Raw genomic sequence first — 15,656 nt, forward strand, 5'->3', positions numbered from 1 at the left:
CGAAGTAGTAAACATGGACAGAATCTTGCTGCACACTTCTCAACTTCTGAACCTAGGCAGCACGGAGACGCCACGTGCATGCACGTTCACACGCATGGGCGTAGCCAAGGGGGGTGCAAGGAGGGCAGCTGCCTCTCCTTAAATTAAGTAAATAATTAGAAATACTTAACTGACCGATTGCATTGCAGATGTCTGGGTTCTTCCCCCCCCCCCCAACATAAAGCCTTCTCCCCTTTAAATAAACACTGGCTACGCCCATGTTCACAGGAAAGTCCCATTCTGTTCAATTAATCATCGGTAAATGCAATAGAAGTATTGCTTTGGAATTCCAGGCAATCAGAATTCGGCTTGGTTTTTAGAAGAAAAGTAAAAAAATAAATCTCGTTCTTAAAGCAGAATATTTTATCAAACATTTCCACATGCACCCACACATTTAACCTTTTTAAATTTGAAGAGTAAAGCAAAGATAACAGTCTCAAGTCGCAGTCAAAATAACTTGCCGCAGTGGAAGAAACCCTGAAGCCCAAATCTAGCCTGTTTTGAAATAAAAGCTAAGATGCAAATTCAGCAATTATGCTATTGGTGTTTGTCTCACCCACCTGAGCACCTGGATTAGAACACTGACAGTGCTATCTACTCAGAAGTAAGTCCCACAAAATTGAATGGGACTTTCTTTCCAGATAAAGGAGGATAGCATTGCAGTGCAATATTCCCATTTTGTTTGTGGGAAAAACAGAATGAGGAAATTCTTGCCTGAAGCGGGAGTTTTGTTTTCTCATGTTAGAGAACACAATAATCAGCCATCGGGAAATACTGACTTTTATCTGATGATAGGACTGCCAAGTTCTCTCCCCGCCCCCATGAGCCCCTGTACCTTAAAACATGCAAAATGATCAAAAATTAACAAGAGGCTCTGTTTTCCTCCATGAAAGTTTTGTGAAGTTGCAACTTTCAAGTCATGTGGCAGTGAAGTCGAGGTACTTCTGAGCCTTCAACTGTGCTGAATGACTGGTGTGTTAAAGGAGGTGCAGCTTGCAAACTGTGATCAGGAACACTTTACCTATTGGATTTCTGCCTGTCACCAAGCTGTTAAATGCATGGGGTTGGGGAAGAGAGACAGGCGCTTCACCCTGAGTGCTTGTTTGTGGTTATAACCAACCGTCAGTTAGTGGGAATAAATTGCTGACACTTGTAACATCTGAGTGCTGAAGGGTGATAATTAGGTAACAGGGTATTACAACCACAAAATCGAAGCATAAGGCTTGAACGAATTTACTTCTCCCCCTTTTATTTCATGCTCTTTCCTCTTTTCCTGCAATGCTCCAGTTCAGCTCCTTTCTCTGCAGTTGTGCAAACCACTTCTCTCCTGTGCCTTTAACAACAAATCTGCTCCTGTGCCTTTAACATCAGGCTGAATCTTCTGGGTATGGAAATACCTGGCAGGAGCTTTGGCTGCAATCCTAACCATGTCTGTGGGTCTGACTCCCAAATCAGAGGGTTAGGATTGCAGTGCTTGTGTGTCTGCTCAAGGTGAGTCTTTACCAGAGTTCAGTTGAGCTTACTCCCGAGTAAATGTAATGTGATGTCATTTACCTCCAGACATGTCCCACTATGTTCATTGGGTCTTCCAGGAATGTGCATAAGACCGGTTAAGACACACTAGTGAAAGTTGTCCCTTTTTAACTTGGGACTTCTGGGTTAACTATTTAGGCATGGGCTGAACTTTAACTGACACCCACTCAGTGGCGTAGCGTGGGTTGTCAGCACCCAGGGCAAGGCAAGTAATTTGCGCCCCCTAACCCGTGGATTTGCGCCCCCTAACCCTAACCCCCAGATGTTGCGCCCGGTGCAGCCGGCCCCCCCTGCACCCCCCACGCTACGCCACTGCACCCACTCATTTGTCTAAGAAGGTCAAGGCAGAATACACGGGGTTACCTTGCTTTTACCCTCACAACAACCCTGCAAAGTAGGTTAGGCTGAGAGTTAGAGGCGTCTGCCTCCCAAACTCCTCCTGTTTGACTTAATGTAATTATTTGGGGATGATGTTGAAACTGTTTCCAAACAAAAGCCGGCAATGAGCCAAAACTTCCCTGCTCAGGGCCCTTTTGTGTGTCCCCTTTTTGTGGGGGGAGAGATTGAGAGAGATTGGCTCTTCCTCCCACCCTTAAAATTTTATTCTGTTTGGATCCAGGCAGAATGCTTGGAATACTTAAAGTTTCCAGTCCATCTCTGTTGTGTAATTCAATTGCCCAGCTATTTCCCTTCTTGGCTGGTTCTTTCCAAAAACATGACATCCATCACTTGGGTTGTTTTTGAAAAGTTGCTCTTAAGACTTAGTGTTCCTGCTTGGCAAGCGCTTACAATGTACAGGGGATGAGGAACCCTTACCTGTTCTGTGTGGGGCGTGAATGAAGCTAAGTTGTTAGAGCAGAAGAGAATATCCTTCTGCAGAATGTGTATAAGATCTGCAAGAATTTCTGACTCACAATCAATTAGGTTGCTGAAAAAAAGAATGTTTGGGGGGAAACCAGGAGTGGAATTTTGTGTGAAAGGATTTGTGACCTTGGTTTCTTTTGGTACCCATCACAAATTCCTGGGGTGAGCTTGTGTTCAGCTGCATCCTGTTCCTGAATTCTCAGAAGATGTTTGTCTGCCTGAGTCACTACTTTGCTCCTGGCTTTGGTTGATGGATCTTGGGGTTCTGGTAAAATAGCCAAAGGAGAGCCTGGTGGTCTGCCCACTAAGGGCCATCTAGGTCCGCATCCTCCTTCCCAATGGCCAGCCAGATGCTTCTGGGGGAAAGCCCACAAACAGGACATGAAAGAAACAACCCTCCTCCTCTCCTTTGTACCTGGCATTTGGTATTCAGTGGAGTGCTGCCTCCAGGGGAATCTTGCAGTCTTCACCACTGATTAAAGTTGCCAACTGATAAGGAAAATGCAGCTTTGGCTGCTTGTGCACCTTCAGGCACCAGTTTGCATAACTTTTTGCAGTATGGAGATTAACTATTATCACCTGCTAATGTTTGCCTGAACATCTGGCTGCTGTTAAAGAAACTGGGACTAGCAAAATGGTAGCAATCCTTGGGAGCAGCACACAGCTGGATTCAGGGAGATAGAATGCAATAGAAGACATGGCAATCTAGATCAAGGGAAGTCATAGTGCCACTGTATTCTGCTCTGGTCAGACCTCACCTGGAGTACTGTGTCCAGTTCTGGGCACCACAGTTCAAGAAGGACACTGACAAACTGGAACGTGTCCAGAGGAGGGCAACCAAAATGGTCAAAGGCCTGGAAACGATGCCTTATGAGGAACGGCTAAGGGAGCTGGACATGTTTAGCCTGGAGAAGAGGAGGTTAAGGGGTGATATGATAGCCATGTTCAAATATATAAAAGGATGTCACATAGAGGAGGGAGAAAGGTTGTTTTCTGCTGTCCCAGAGAAGCGGACACGGAGCAATGGATCCAAACTACAAGAAAGAAGATTCCACCTAAACATTAGGAAGAACTTCCTGACAGTAAGAGCTGTTCGACAGTGGAATTTGCTGCCAAGGAGTGTGGTGGAGTCTCCTTCTTTGGAGGTCTTTAGGCAGAGGCTTGACAACCATATGTCAGGAGTGCTCTGATGGTGTTTCCTGCTTGGCAGGGGGTTGGACTCGATGGCCCTTGTGGTCTCTTCCAACTCTATGATTCTATGGCTCTAAAATAGGGTTGCCAATTGGCTAGATATCCACCCAGCCGCTTCCTGTGCCTTTTGAGAGGTTTGCTCTCAATAATTAGGTTAAGCTTTTCATGGCATGAAACACAAATCACTTGCGAATGGCTCCAGGTCAAGCTGCAGGCATAACCAACAAGGTGCACCCCAAATGTTATTGAATTCCCAATTTCCATCAGCCCCAACCAAAATGGCCAACGATCAGGGATGATGGGAGTTAGAATCACACAACACTGCCTACCCAAGTTAAAGGGACAGCTACAGGAGCCACTTTGAAAGTTGGCAGCCTTTGCAGTAACAGCGGCAAGAATACTACTGGCCCAGAAATGGAAACAGGAACATGTACCAACATTGGAGGAGTGGAGAATGAAGCTGATGGACTATGCAGAACTTGATAAAATGACAGGGAAGATCAGATATCTACGAGATCAAAAGTTCATCGAGGACTGGAGGAAGCTAGTCGAGTATTGGGAATGTATAAGTGATAATGAAATAACGTTAGTGGCATTTAAAGAAGCTCTGTAAAAACTTAAGAAATATTGTAAGAAAGAAAAACAGGTGTGGAAGGGTATGTCAAAAGGCAATAGCAAATTTAGGAAATGTGCAATTAAAAAGGTTAATTTGGATGATTGTCAGAGAGGCTGAAGGAAGTTCAAAAACGAAAAATTTGTTAAAGTTGTAATGTGGTGAGATATGTATTTTTCTTGATGAAAATTAATAAAAATATTATTAAAAAAAAGAAAGTTGGCAGCCTTGTGCTAGTACCTCTAGTCCAGGTGTCAGCAAACTTTTTAATCGGGGGGCTGGTCCACTGTCCCTCAGACCTTGGGGGGGGGGCGAACTATATTTTGAAAAATATAAATACCCTCAACCTGGTCCCGCAGCTGCCTCCGGACCTGGAGGAGGAACACACTCTGCACGCTCTCAGGAGTGCATCTCAGCAGCACCCACTCACTGGAGTCGTTGAAGAGCAGCAGCTGCCCCACTGACCCATCCCTGTGGAGCTCCCAGGTAGCGTGCTCCATGCGCTGCAGCCTGTCATCCGAGTAGCTCTGCTAGGCAGGCGCACCAAGCTCCAGGTGAAGTGCCACAATGCACCCGTCACGATGCCCATGGTGTGGCCCAGACCCGCTGCCCGCCCGCCGGCCTCTCCATCCATGGAGAGGTTTACCTCAGCCACGGGTGGCAAGGCTTCGGATTGGCTGCAGGAACTTCCTGCAGCCAATCCAAAGCTGTGCCAGTGTTGTGGAAGTCAGTCCCCACGTGACGAGGTGACTGCAGTGTGCGGGGACTGACCGAGCAGATGGCAGGATCCGTGGGCCGGATTTACGAGCCTGGAGGGCAGCATCCGACCCCTGGGCCTTAGTTTGCTGATCCCTGCTCTAGTCTTTGTGCAGCGGAGGGAATATTGACAGATACAGTTTGACATGTTGCAACCTCTCGGCAGAAGCGGGAAAAGCTGCAGGTACCCAAATGTTCTCTTCTGCCCAAAGGTCCAGGTGCCTGCCCTTTACTGAATTCAGCCACCTTCTATAGGCTCTGCAAGGTATATCTCAAATGGATGGCACCCTTTGAAGCTAAAGCTATCTTTCAAACTCCTTTCACTCTGCATGTTGCTCTTGCACATTCAGAAAAGATCATCACAACCCTTTGAGTGCACATGCCCTTTTATAGCCTTGGAACAGACCTTTGCAGCAGCCTTTTTGCACTCCCATAGGCAAAATTCCAGAGGAATCTCTGCTCTTGACTTTTGGCACTTGATCGCCCATGTACTGCGAAGGAGATGCAGCTCCCAGGAGTCTAATGGAATGCTCCCTGACCCACAGAAAGGGAGCAGGCAGACAAGATGTAATTTTCAGGAATGACCCTTGGAATGGCAGCCTCTGCCCTCCCCTGGTGGAGTGGCAGCCTTGTTGTTGAGCCCAGGAGAAAAAGTGCTGGGGAAAGTACATGAGGTGGGTGGTGCCAAGGCTCTGTTGGAAGCTCATCAGGAATTCTGTAGCAGCATCTCCCAACCCAGTGCTTTCCAGATGTTTGTTCAACAACTTCCACCAGCCTCAGCCAGCATGCCCAGTGGTCAGGGATGATGGGAGTGTTAGTCCAGCAACAGCTGGAGGACAACAGGTTGGGGATGGCTGCTTTGTAGTGATCCTTCACACTTCTGGGACTTGGCCTGTTTAGGGCTGCTGACGGTTTGTGGCCAACAGTTAAGACTTTCTTACAGAAGGAGACATGCTCCCCAAAAAAGACACAGCCTTGTCCTGTTCTTTTAGCTTCTGGGCAATTTCCTCTCTCTCTTTGTGTGTGTATATTCAAGAACCTGCACTTCAGACTGCTTGCCAGAGGGTTGCATGGTTTTTTTGAAAGCTAGTAAGCTTGAGTAAAAAATTATCATCATTCTCAATGAGGGTATGTTTGCAAGGTGTAGCCCACAAGTAGCCCGCATGGTGCCATCCAAATGTTGGACTCCCAAGTCCTACATGCCTCAACCGGCATGGCAAATATTCAGGGATGGCAGGGGTGTTGGAATCCATCAGCACTACATGGGCTATCTCTGGTCGAAACCTAAACTTGCCAGATCATTGAGATCAGAAATTGGTCTCCTGGTGCGCCATTTTAGGAAGCTGCTCACACCTGCTAACCACCTCAAAGACATTGGTTAGTAGGCTTTTAGGCACTGTTTCGTAATAAAACGAAGTTACACCAGGGTGGTGGCTGACCAAGCGTGGACAAGCAAGCCTTTATTGAGGCAAAGGCAGTGCTATTCTAGAAAAAGAGGTGCCAGAACTCACCATGAACGCCTGCCTAGTTCTCTTATAATGGTGGTGTCACCCACTGGAGAGGTACTGGAACTGAAGCAAGTTCTGGCTGAAAAAAGCTCTGGGCAAAGGAATCTTGTCTCCTTAGTTAAACACTTCCTGTTTTCAAGTGCAGCCAATTTTATTTATTCTTGATATGGATACGCAAGAGATTAGTTATGAATTGCCCTGACTGTTCTCTTTTAATAGCTAGTGTGTCATTTTCTGTTACCATGAGGGTGAGGGCTTTAATAGCTAGTTTTCATTCATTATTTTCATTTTTTAGAAGTGAAAAAGCACTATTTCTCCATTTAAAATGAAAATAAATAATAGAAGGAAACCAGTGATGAAGTCTCTACTCCTCCTGCACCTAGAACAGAATCTCATAATAGGGCATTTGAAGTGTCTTATTAAGACAGTTTTCTTTACTTAAGTCTCCCAATGAAGTCAACATGGAGTAACAAGATAGGCGGGCCCTACAAACAGGAAATCTTAAACATTGGAAAGGGGACTTATACATAAAGTAAACATTAAAGAAGGATCTTGGTTATGTGGAAGAGCATCGCTGGACAATGCAGCACTATATTAGGCACCCTGTGAAACCTCCATTTTAATTGTACTTCGAGCAAATTACAGAATAGCAATGCTACATTAGCGGTAAAGATAGGGCTACAGTGCAGAAGCAACCATGGGAAAAATATTCCTTCTGCATTTCTGGCGGAAAGCCAAGGAACAGAGAAGTATAGCGAAATGACCCAAGGTCATAAAAGAGCTGAAAATAGAGCAAATTACCTGCTTGTAATGAGTCTGGCTTCATTTCTGCAGTATATGAGCATTTCTCCCTCCCTCCCTCCCTCCCTCTTAAGTTATAATTCACTTATGCACCAGAAAGCATGGAAATATTAAGTTAAGGTGCCCACCTTCACTTCCACAGTATGTTGACGATGACTTCCACCGTGTATTGCACTCACAATTTATTCCGCATGCACTCATACTTTCCCTTGGTCTTCCAACTTCAGTATTCTTCACCTGCTGATTGGTGGCAACACTGTTGTTGGGGTTGGTGATCTATCACACTTTAATAGGATGTCTGTTTTTGTATCCTCAAGGATGTTCAAGGGCGGGGAGCCTGTTTCCCTCCAGATGCTGTTAAACTACAGCTCCCATCATCTTATAGGGCCTTCTTTTCATCTGTTTCAAGCCTCCCAGTGGGCAGTTGGAAGAGGTGCTGTTAACGAACAGCAGTTATTGATTGGACCCTTTATTTAATTATTGACAGCTATTGCACTCTAGGGATAAAGGCTGCTGCCTCAGTGAAATAATTTTCCCCAGGTTTATGCTGCTAGATGGTGCACATCTAGCTTCTAAACTTTGGAACTGGGGTCCCCTTATGCTGCTTGCACTTTCTGAGCTCTGCTGCACTGTGACATTTCCTTCCTGTACCCAGGATAAGCTCCCAATTCTGCTATCCTTGACTCTGAGGTTTGGTGAGTTAAAAACGGCTGTAGAGCTTCAAGTGTACTACTGCTGAAGTTCAGATAGACTGCTCCTGTTCAGTGCTGTTCAATTCCCCAGCCTCCAAGAAACCAAAAACAACTTCCTGGCAGCTGCTGCCAAGTTTCATAATCTACTTTTCTCTCCACCCTCATCAATGTTTAATGGCTGAATGTGCTTTACTGTGGAAGGCTGCAAGTAGAAGGCTTTTGGGAAGCTGAAAATGATGGACCGGTACTCTGTCCTGACTACACCTCTAAACAAACAGATGTTTGGCTTTTTACCTACCATCTTGAAAACAGGCTTAATTGTACTTTTTTATAGTATTCAGTATTTATAGTATTCAGAACAGGGCCTACCGAGATTTCCTTTGGAATTTTCTCCTCACTTTACAGCATGTCCACCCCACAAGTATCAGTTTTACATCAATTTTATTTTTGCGAATCGGCAGTGACAGAGCATATGCTTTGCATACAAAAACTCGTAGGGTCAATCTCTGGTATTTATTTGGCAGGTAGGAACTTCTGCTTAAAATCCTGCAGATGAGCCGGTGATCCAACTGGTTATAAAGGACCTTCCTCTCTACCCCCCCCCCCGCCCTTCCCCCTGAGAACCCAGACTGAGCTTTGCACTTTTGTGAAAGTTCTGTGATGGTTCTCTGGAAATCCTGTGCCTGCACAGAACTACAGTTCCCATCCTAGGGTCCTCCTAGGGAACAGGAATCAGTATTAAACCAGTTCAAATCTTTCATGTAGATGTGCCAGATCATATCTGGAGCATGAGGATGAGGACGACTGCCCCCCTTTCCCCCAAACAGGGAATCAAGGCGAATTACAGATAAAAACAACAGCTAGAAACAGGGAAAAGCCTCTCAATAAAAGCAATTAAACATTGGTAGAATGAAAACTAATAAATGGAGAGAGAAAGTGAGAGGGAGGATTTTAATTCTATCAATGTTTAATTTTAGAACTATATAGATATAGATTATAGATATCGTTATGTGTGTATAAACACACAGGACCGGCCCAATACATTTTGGCACCTGAGGCAAACTACAAAATGGTGCCCCCTCCCTGGCAGGGAAGAGGGCGTGAAGATCTGCATCAGGAACAAGGGGGAGGGAATAATGATCTACATTGGGAACAAGGGTGGGAGGAGACCAGCAGCCCCTCCTATTTGCCAAGAGGCCACTGTAGCCCCCTAATATGGCAGCTAGGCTCTATTCAGCTTGGTAATTTAGGAACTACCACAGCTGACACCAGCCATCACTGGCAGCATTTCTGGGGGTGGGGGACTGCCTGCCGCACCTCTCATTGCCACTGTGGCACCAGTAGCAGGCAATGCAGTCCTTGGAGGCTGAATATGTTGCCCCTGTGGATCCTGCCACCTGAGGTGGGTGCCTCACTTTGCCTCATGGATGAGCTGGCCATGTGTGTGTGTGTGCCTTATAAAGTGGTACCTTGGGTTACAGACGCTTCAGGTTACAGACACTTCAGGTTACAGACTCCGCTAACCCAGAAATAGTACCTCGGGTTAAGAACTTTGCTTCAGGATGAGAACAGAAATTGTGCAGCAGCGGGAAGCCCCATTAGCTAAAGTGGTACCTCAGGTTAAGAACAGTTTCAGGTTAAAAACGGACCTCCAGAATGAATTAAGTTCTTAACCAGAGGTACCACTGTATAGTTTTGAGGTGCCCCCCCCGCTAAACCCTAGAAATGAGTACCGGTAAATGGTAGATTTTGACTATTTGAAGCACTGAAGGGAAGATTGGAGGCCAGTAGAAAAATACAGGCTAAGCTTCCTTTCCAAGCCAGGGCCTCACCTGCGATAGAAGCATTAACATGGCAAAGGTGTTGGGCCTGGGCAGACAGAGGTTGCCAAGGAGATAGGAAAAGAGTGTCTTTAACATGGAGTGCTGGGAAGAAGGGTGAGGGCAGTGACAGACATTGATCATGGACAGTCTGGCTGAGAGATGCCTTTGACTCCCAATGCTGCACTATTGTGAGGAACAAGCCACTCTTGAAATGACCATGCTGTAAGATCTGGGCTCCCTCCATGCAGACTGAAGCTGTAAGTATGTGAATAACACACACCACCATGTCTTCAATTCTCCACAGCAGCACAAGCCCTGGATGAGGCCTGCAACCCCCCTGTGAATCTTGCTACCACTTGGCAGAGCGTGGGGGTGGTGCCCAACATTTGTAGCAATATATATACAATGGTACCTCGGGTTACATACGCTTCAGGTTACAGACTCTGCTAAGCCAGAAATAGTGCTTCAGGTCAAGAACTTTGCTTCAGGATAAGAACAGAAATCAGGCTCTGGCGGTGCGGCAGCAGGAGGCCCCATTAGCTAACGTGGTGCTTCAGGTTAAGAACAGACCTCCGGAACAAATTAAGTACTTAACCCGAGGTACCACTGTAACTGACGGCTATCTGTCTGTGTCTCAGCAATGGAAGAGTGCAATATCAGAGATAAGGTCAAACTGTTGCAGCCCCTGCTGTGGCTCTAGAGACCAATACAGGAGAGGCATGTTTTATTGCAGCTGGGGCAGAGGAAGGTGTCTGGATTTGTTGCTACAGATGCACCACACCGTGATTAGGGATTTGGTGCGTTTGAGCGGCCATTTAAAAGAAAATCCCTCCACTGCCCGGACAGCTCGGTCAGCAGCGCAGGGCTAGATGTGTCAGCCGCTCATCGGGGTCGAGCGCCGTGCGATAAGGCCAAGGGCTCGATCCCCCGCCTCCAGACTCCTGCACGGCCAAGGGCTTGCGAAAGCCGCCCCGCAGGGACCACGTCCAGCTGCACGAGTCTCCCGCGCCAACGACGCAAAAATAACCTGCTTACGTCACAGTCGCGCTCGCTCAGCCTTCTTCAAAAACGGCGCCCACGTTGGCGGGAAGCGACGTCACGCGGCCCCATTCAGACCTCCTTTGCCTCGCCGGCTCCGGAAAGCGCAGAAGCCACGCCCCCGCTCCTGATTGGAGGAGCCGGGGCGAGGCGGGGCGGAGCTCTGCGACGCGGCGAGAGGGAAGGCGGCGCCACGGAGCCCGGATGTTGGCGGGGCGGCAGGAGGACGCGGCCGGAGGGAGAGGCGAGCGCGGGGCGGGGCGGGGCCCATGGAGGGAGACCCGGGGCCTCTCGGGGTAAGGGCGGCCGGGGGGGGCGGGCCCTTCCCCCGCTGACATCCCGGGCCCGGAGGGGGGAGGGAGGGAGGCAGCTCGCCGCTTCCCTGAGGAGAAACTCCGGGTGAGTTTCCGGGCGCCAGGCGCCCTGGCCTGGGAGGGGCGAAGGGCAGGCGCTCTGCATGTGTCTCAGAAGCACTGCTGCTGCTGCCGCTGCCCCCCTTCCTCGGGGGGAGGAGCCTGTTTGAACCCTGGTCGCCTGGCTCCTCCCTCCAGGAAGGGCTTCCGAGGCGGCGGCGATGTCGCCCCACAACCGCCCCGCCAGGTGGGGAACGCGGCCTGGCTGCTGGGGAGGCTCCGGGGCTTCTGCCTCGAGGTCTGCCCAGGGGTGGAGAGGCTGGGCCTCGGGATGCCTCAGCAGGGCCTGCTGGGTGTTCCAACTTTCAAATTCCGAAAAGGAGGGGTGCTAAAAAGTAGTAAAAGGACTTGGCAGCTCCAAAGATACTTTGGTTAAATTAATGTAATTTAGTTTTGTGTGTAGAATTACATAGAAATGCTTTTAAATGATTGTCAACTACTTGCAGTTACATTATATATTAATAGTTATTATTTAGCATTGCTTGACGTTTTCAAAAGGTAAAATTATTATTTTGGGGTCTTCCAAAAGCAGTTAATGTACTTCTTCATCAAACATATCAAGCTAAATGTTGCCCAACCACACAGAAAAGAGCAAATTTGAATTCCTCGCAGCTAAAAACATATTTTGAAGACCCCTCACTGAAGGAATTTGTAGACATTAAGTAAGACATCCCCTAAATTGACATGTCCTAATACCACAGATTGATGGAAATTGCAAGTGGAAAAGGTGCTGCCGCACTTTGTGGACTTCCTGTAGGCGTCTCATTGATTAGATGGGGCTCTGGTTTGATCCAGTGGGTCTCCTCTTCAGTGTTTGAAATTCCCATTGTCCTAGGTGCATTTTGCGACAGGAATATCATTAGCGTGAACAGTTTTCTGAGCTCTGGGAAAGGAGGACTTTTTCCTGCCTCCCCACTCAAGAATATTAGGGGGGTGGGCAGGGGAAGGACTAGACTGTGTGAAAAATGAACATAATATTTTAGCTGCAGCTCATTCATTTTCAGCTTTGTATTCTTGATATTAAAAAATCGTGCCTAGACATTCTGTTGTTGCACCCATAATATAGGTTTAAGGTGCCATTTAGTTCCTAGCTTTCATATCTCAGTTTCCAACACTGCTCCTCTTAGATTGCATTCCAGCCACTGGAATCTTGAGGTTTCTGTAGACCGTAGATGGGTTGTGGCTGCTCCAAGAAAGTTGGAGCAGTTTCTAAGCAAGCACCACTAGCAGAACAGGTGTGAAGGCACACCTGTTCAGCCAAGCATTTCCCCATAACCTGTACTTTGGATTTTATTGTTTTAAATGTCATGCTTTTTAACTGACTTGGTTTACTGCATACAGGCAACTCCACATTTGCATAGGGGTTGGCTCTGAGACATTGTTCTGCCCCTGTTGTGGGACCGAAAATGGTGCATGCGTTAGCTGTCACATGTGCCTCTTTCTGTGGGAAATTGAGTAGTTGTCAACTTGACAACTTAATAACTGAGTTGTGCAAATGTATACTTGGCATTTGATTGTGTAATTCTGAGTTAACACTGCTTGGTGTAGGATTAAGGAATGGTAATCAGTTTGCTGCAATGGCTGGAGCAACTTGGTTGAAATGGATGCTGCTGAGATAACATCACTAACTGTTGGAAAGTGGTTATCCCAAGTATCGCACTCCTGGTTTTCTAGTACATTGTTCATATCTGTCTTGGAAGCTTCATGACCAGCTGAGGGTTTGAACCTTGTTTTATTTTGTCCAAACTTGTTCCACTAGGGGTTGGGGAGCAGAAATGTTAACCATTATTAGTAACAGTATTTCTGTTGTTGTGATGATGATGTGTGTAATGGCTGCTTGCTAAACACAATAAGCAGAACTGATGCCTACAGTATATTCCCTGGAACTTCTGAGTTCTTGGCAATGTGGCATTTACTCAGTTCAACATAGACTTCTTTTTGAACATGATCTTCTCCCATAGGTAGATCCTTACAGCCATAATGGATGATTTAAACCTGCACTACAGATTTCTGAACTGGAGGAGAAGGATCCGGGAGATCCGAGAGGTGCGAGCTGTTCGCTACCAAGAAAGATTCAAACATATCCTTGTTGATGGAGACACATTAAGGTAATTTTTGGTGCTGAGAAAGCCAAGGAATCTATTTTGGACTTTTGAAGAAGCACAATTTACATTTATTAGATGATGGTGATAAATTTAATATTTATACCCCGCCAATCTGGCTGGGTTTCCCCAGCCACTCTGGGCAGCTCCCAATAGAATATTAAAAACACGATAAAACACCAAACATTAAAAACTTTCCTAAACAGGGCTGCCTTTAACATGTCTTCTACAAGTCAGGTAGTTGTTCGTTTCCTTGACATCGGATGGGAAGACGTTCCATAGGTCAGGTGCCACTACCGAGAAGGCCCTCTGCCTGGTTCCCTGTAACCTCAATTCTCATAGTGAGGGAACTGCCAGAAGGCCCTCGGTGCTAAACCTCTATGTCCGGGCTGAACAATGGGGGCAGAGATGCACCTTCAGGTATACTGGGCTGAGGCCATTTAGGGCTTTAAAGGTCAGCACCAACACGGAAATGTACTGGGAGCCAATGTAGGTCTTTCAAGACTGATGTTATGTGGTTTCGGTGGCCACTCCCAGTTACCAGTCTAGCTGCCGCATTCTGGAGTAGCTGTAGTTTCCGGGTCACCTTCAAAGGTAGCCCCACGTAGAGCACATTGCAGTAGTCCGAGTGGGAGATAACTAGAGCATGCACCACTCTGGTGAGACAGTCTGCGGGCAGGTAGGATCTCAGCCTGCGTACCAGATGGAGCTGGTAGACAGCTAACCTTTACACAGAATTGACCTGCGCCTCCATGGATAGCTGTGAATCCAAAATGACTCCCAGACTGCGCACTTGGTCCTTCAGGTGCACAGTTGCCCCATTCAGGACCAGGGAGTCTCCCGCCCCCACAAAACAGTACTTCTGTCTTGTCAGGATTCAACCTTAATCTATTAACCACCATCCATCCTCCAACCGCCTCTTCAACATTTTGTACTTCTTACATATGAGGATTTAATCCCTTTAAATGCATGTTGATGGGAAATAGCAAATATGTGGAATAAACTCAGATCTCCAAGACAGATGGCCTAGTTGTTGAAACAATCAGAGCACCAAAAGTTTTAAACCCCAGAATGGCTGTACTGGATTAAGAATATTTCTGTGTGCACCAGGAATTTAATGGCATTTAAGCCCCACCTCACTGCTGACTTTCCTTTTTATAAAGAAAAAAAGAAAAAAGTTCATAGGTCACTCTTCCCTCTCCTCCTTTAGTGACCCACTTGGTGCAACAACTTTGCTGTCATTTAGAATAGGTTGGTCAGCTGACTGAGTGGGTCAGACCTAACAATAAAACAATTTTATCTCTTTGGTGGCTCTCCAGACAACATATTAAAAAGAAAATATTTCTAAGTTGTAAAATAAAACCGAGGTTCCCTAGTCCTGAATTATAGGGAAAGAAATAAGTTTTTTAAAATTGGAGAACTGAGGTCTGGGTCATTTAATTCCTTTTGTGGCTTTTAAACTTGCCTGCCCTGTAAAACAAATGTTGAAGGTCTCTATAAAGCATTGAATTCTACACCTTTGCCTAGGTCAGTTGTAGCCAAATCCCTTTGGATGTTGTTAGACTACCTCCCATCAGCCTCAGCTAGCATGTACCCGTGGTTAGATATGATAGGAACTATAGTCCAGCAACATCTGGAAGGCACCATGTTGGCTACCTCTGGCTCAGTTATTCTGTCTCCGGGTGGCTTCTGGCCTAGTCAGTGCCATGAAGAACTACTGTATCAGCAGTGTGGAGATAGATCTTGCTCCAGGAAGGAGGTGATTGCTGAAGTTTAGGACTTTACTGTTGATAGTCCCTTGCTTCTTTTGTTGTGGCCTGATATCTAGGCCTGAATTTTCTTATCTGCTGCTGCTTCTAAAGCGGTTGCATTTTGTACTTTGATTAGTGGAGAAGCTGACCTCATATCTTTTCTGCAGTTACCATGGAAATTCTGGTGAAGTCGGCTGCTACGTTGCTCCTCGCCCACTGACCAAAGACAACAATTATTTTGAGGTAACTTGCTCAGCTCTCTTGACAATTGGGAGGCATCTTTTTTTCTTTTTGCAGCGGGTTTGGAGCAATAGTTATCAAAATGCTGTTAACACCAAGGATCCTCCATGGTTTTCACTTTTTGTGTCTAACAGTTTTGTTTTCTGTTGCTGTTGAGGGTCAGGCTAGAACCAAACGACCAGAATTTTAGCAAAAGATTAGGTGACGTTTCCTAATGGTAAGAGCTGATTGGCAGTGGGGCAGGCTGGCTGAGGAGGTTCTCCTTCCTTTGGATGTATTTAAGGAGAGCCTA

At 46.6% G+C, this 15,656-nt stretch overlaps 1 protein-coding gene across 11 annotated transcripts in view; it reads left to right on the forward strand.

Moving 5' to 3' along the window:
- Positions 1 to 11,058: 11,058 nt before the first annotated feature.
- SPRYD3 (SPRY domain containing 3) overlaps positions 11,059 to 15,656 on the forward strand; it is a 43,184-nt gene continuing 38,586 nt past the window's right edge. For 2 of the 11 annotated variants that reach the window (XM_083599787.1, XM_083599791.1), the window contains exons 1-3: positions 11,059 to 11,154; positions 13,233 to 13,379; positions 15,292 to 15,367. In XM_083599787.1, coding sequence (XP_083455913.1) covers positions 13,252 to 13,379; positions 15,292 to 15,367 — 204 coding nt within the window. In that variant the 5' untranslated portion in view covers positions 11,059 to 11,154; positions 13,233 to 13,251. Of the gene's footprint in view, positions 11,155 to 11,177; positions 11,258 to 12,398; positions 12,507 to 13,232; positions 13,380 to 15,291; positions 15,368 to 15,656 lie in introns of those variants that run through there. The other 9 variants (XM_083599792.1, XM_083599788.1, XM_083599784.1 and 6 more) reach the window with 9 other exon arrangements.

This window comes from Podarcis filfolensis (assembly GCF_964270895.1).
Source record: "Podarcis filfolensis genome assembly, chromosome: 2".
NCBI classification, from domain to species: Eukaryota; Metazoa; Chordata; class Lepidosauria; order Squamata; family Lacertidae; genus Podarcis; species Podarcis filfolensis.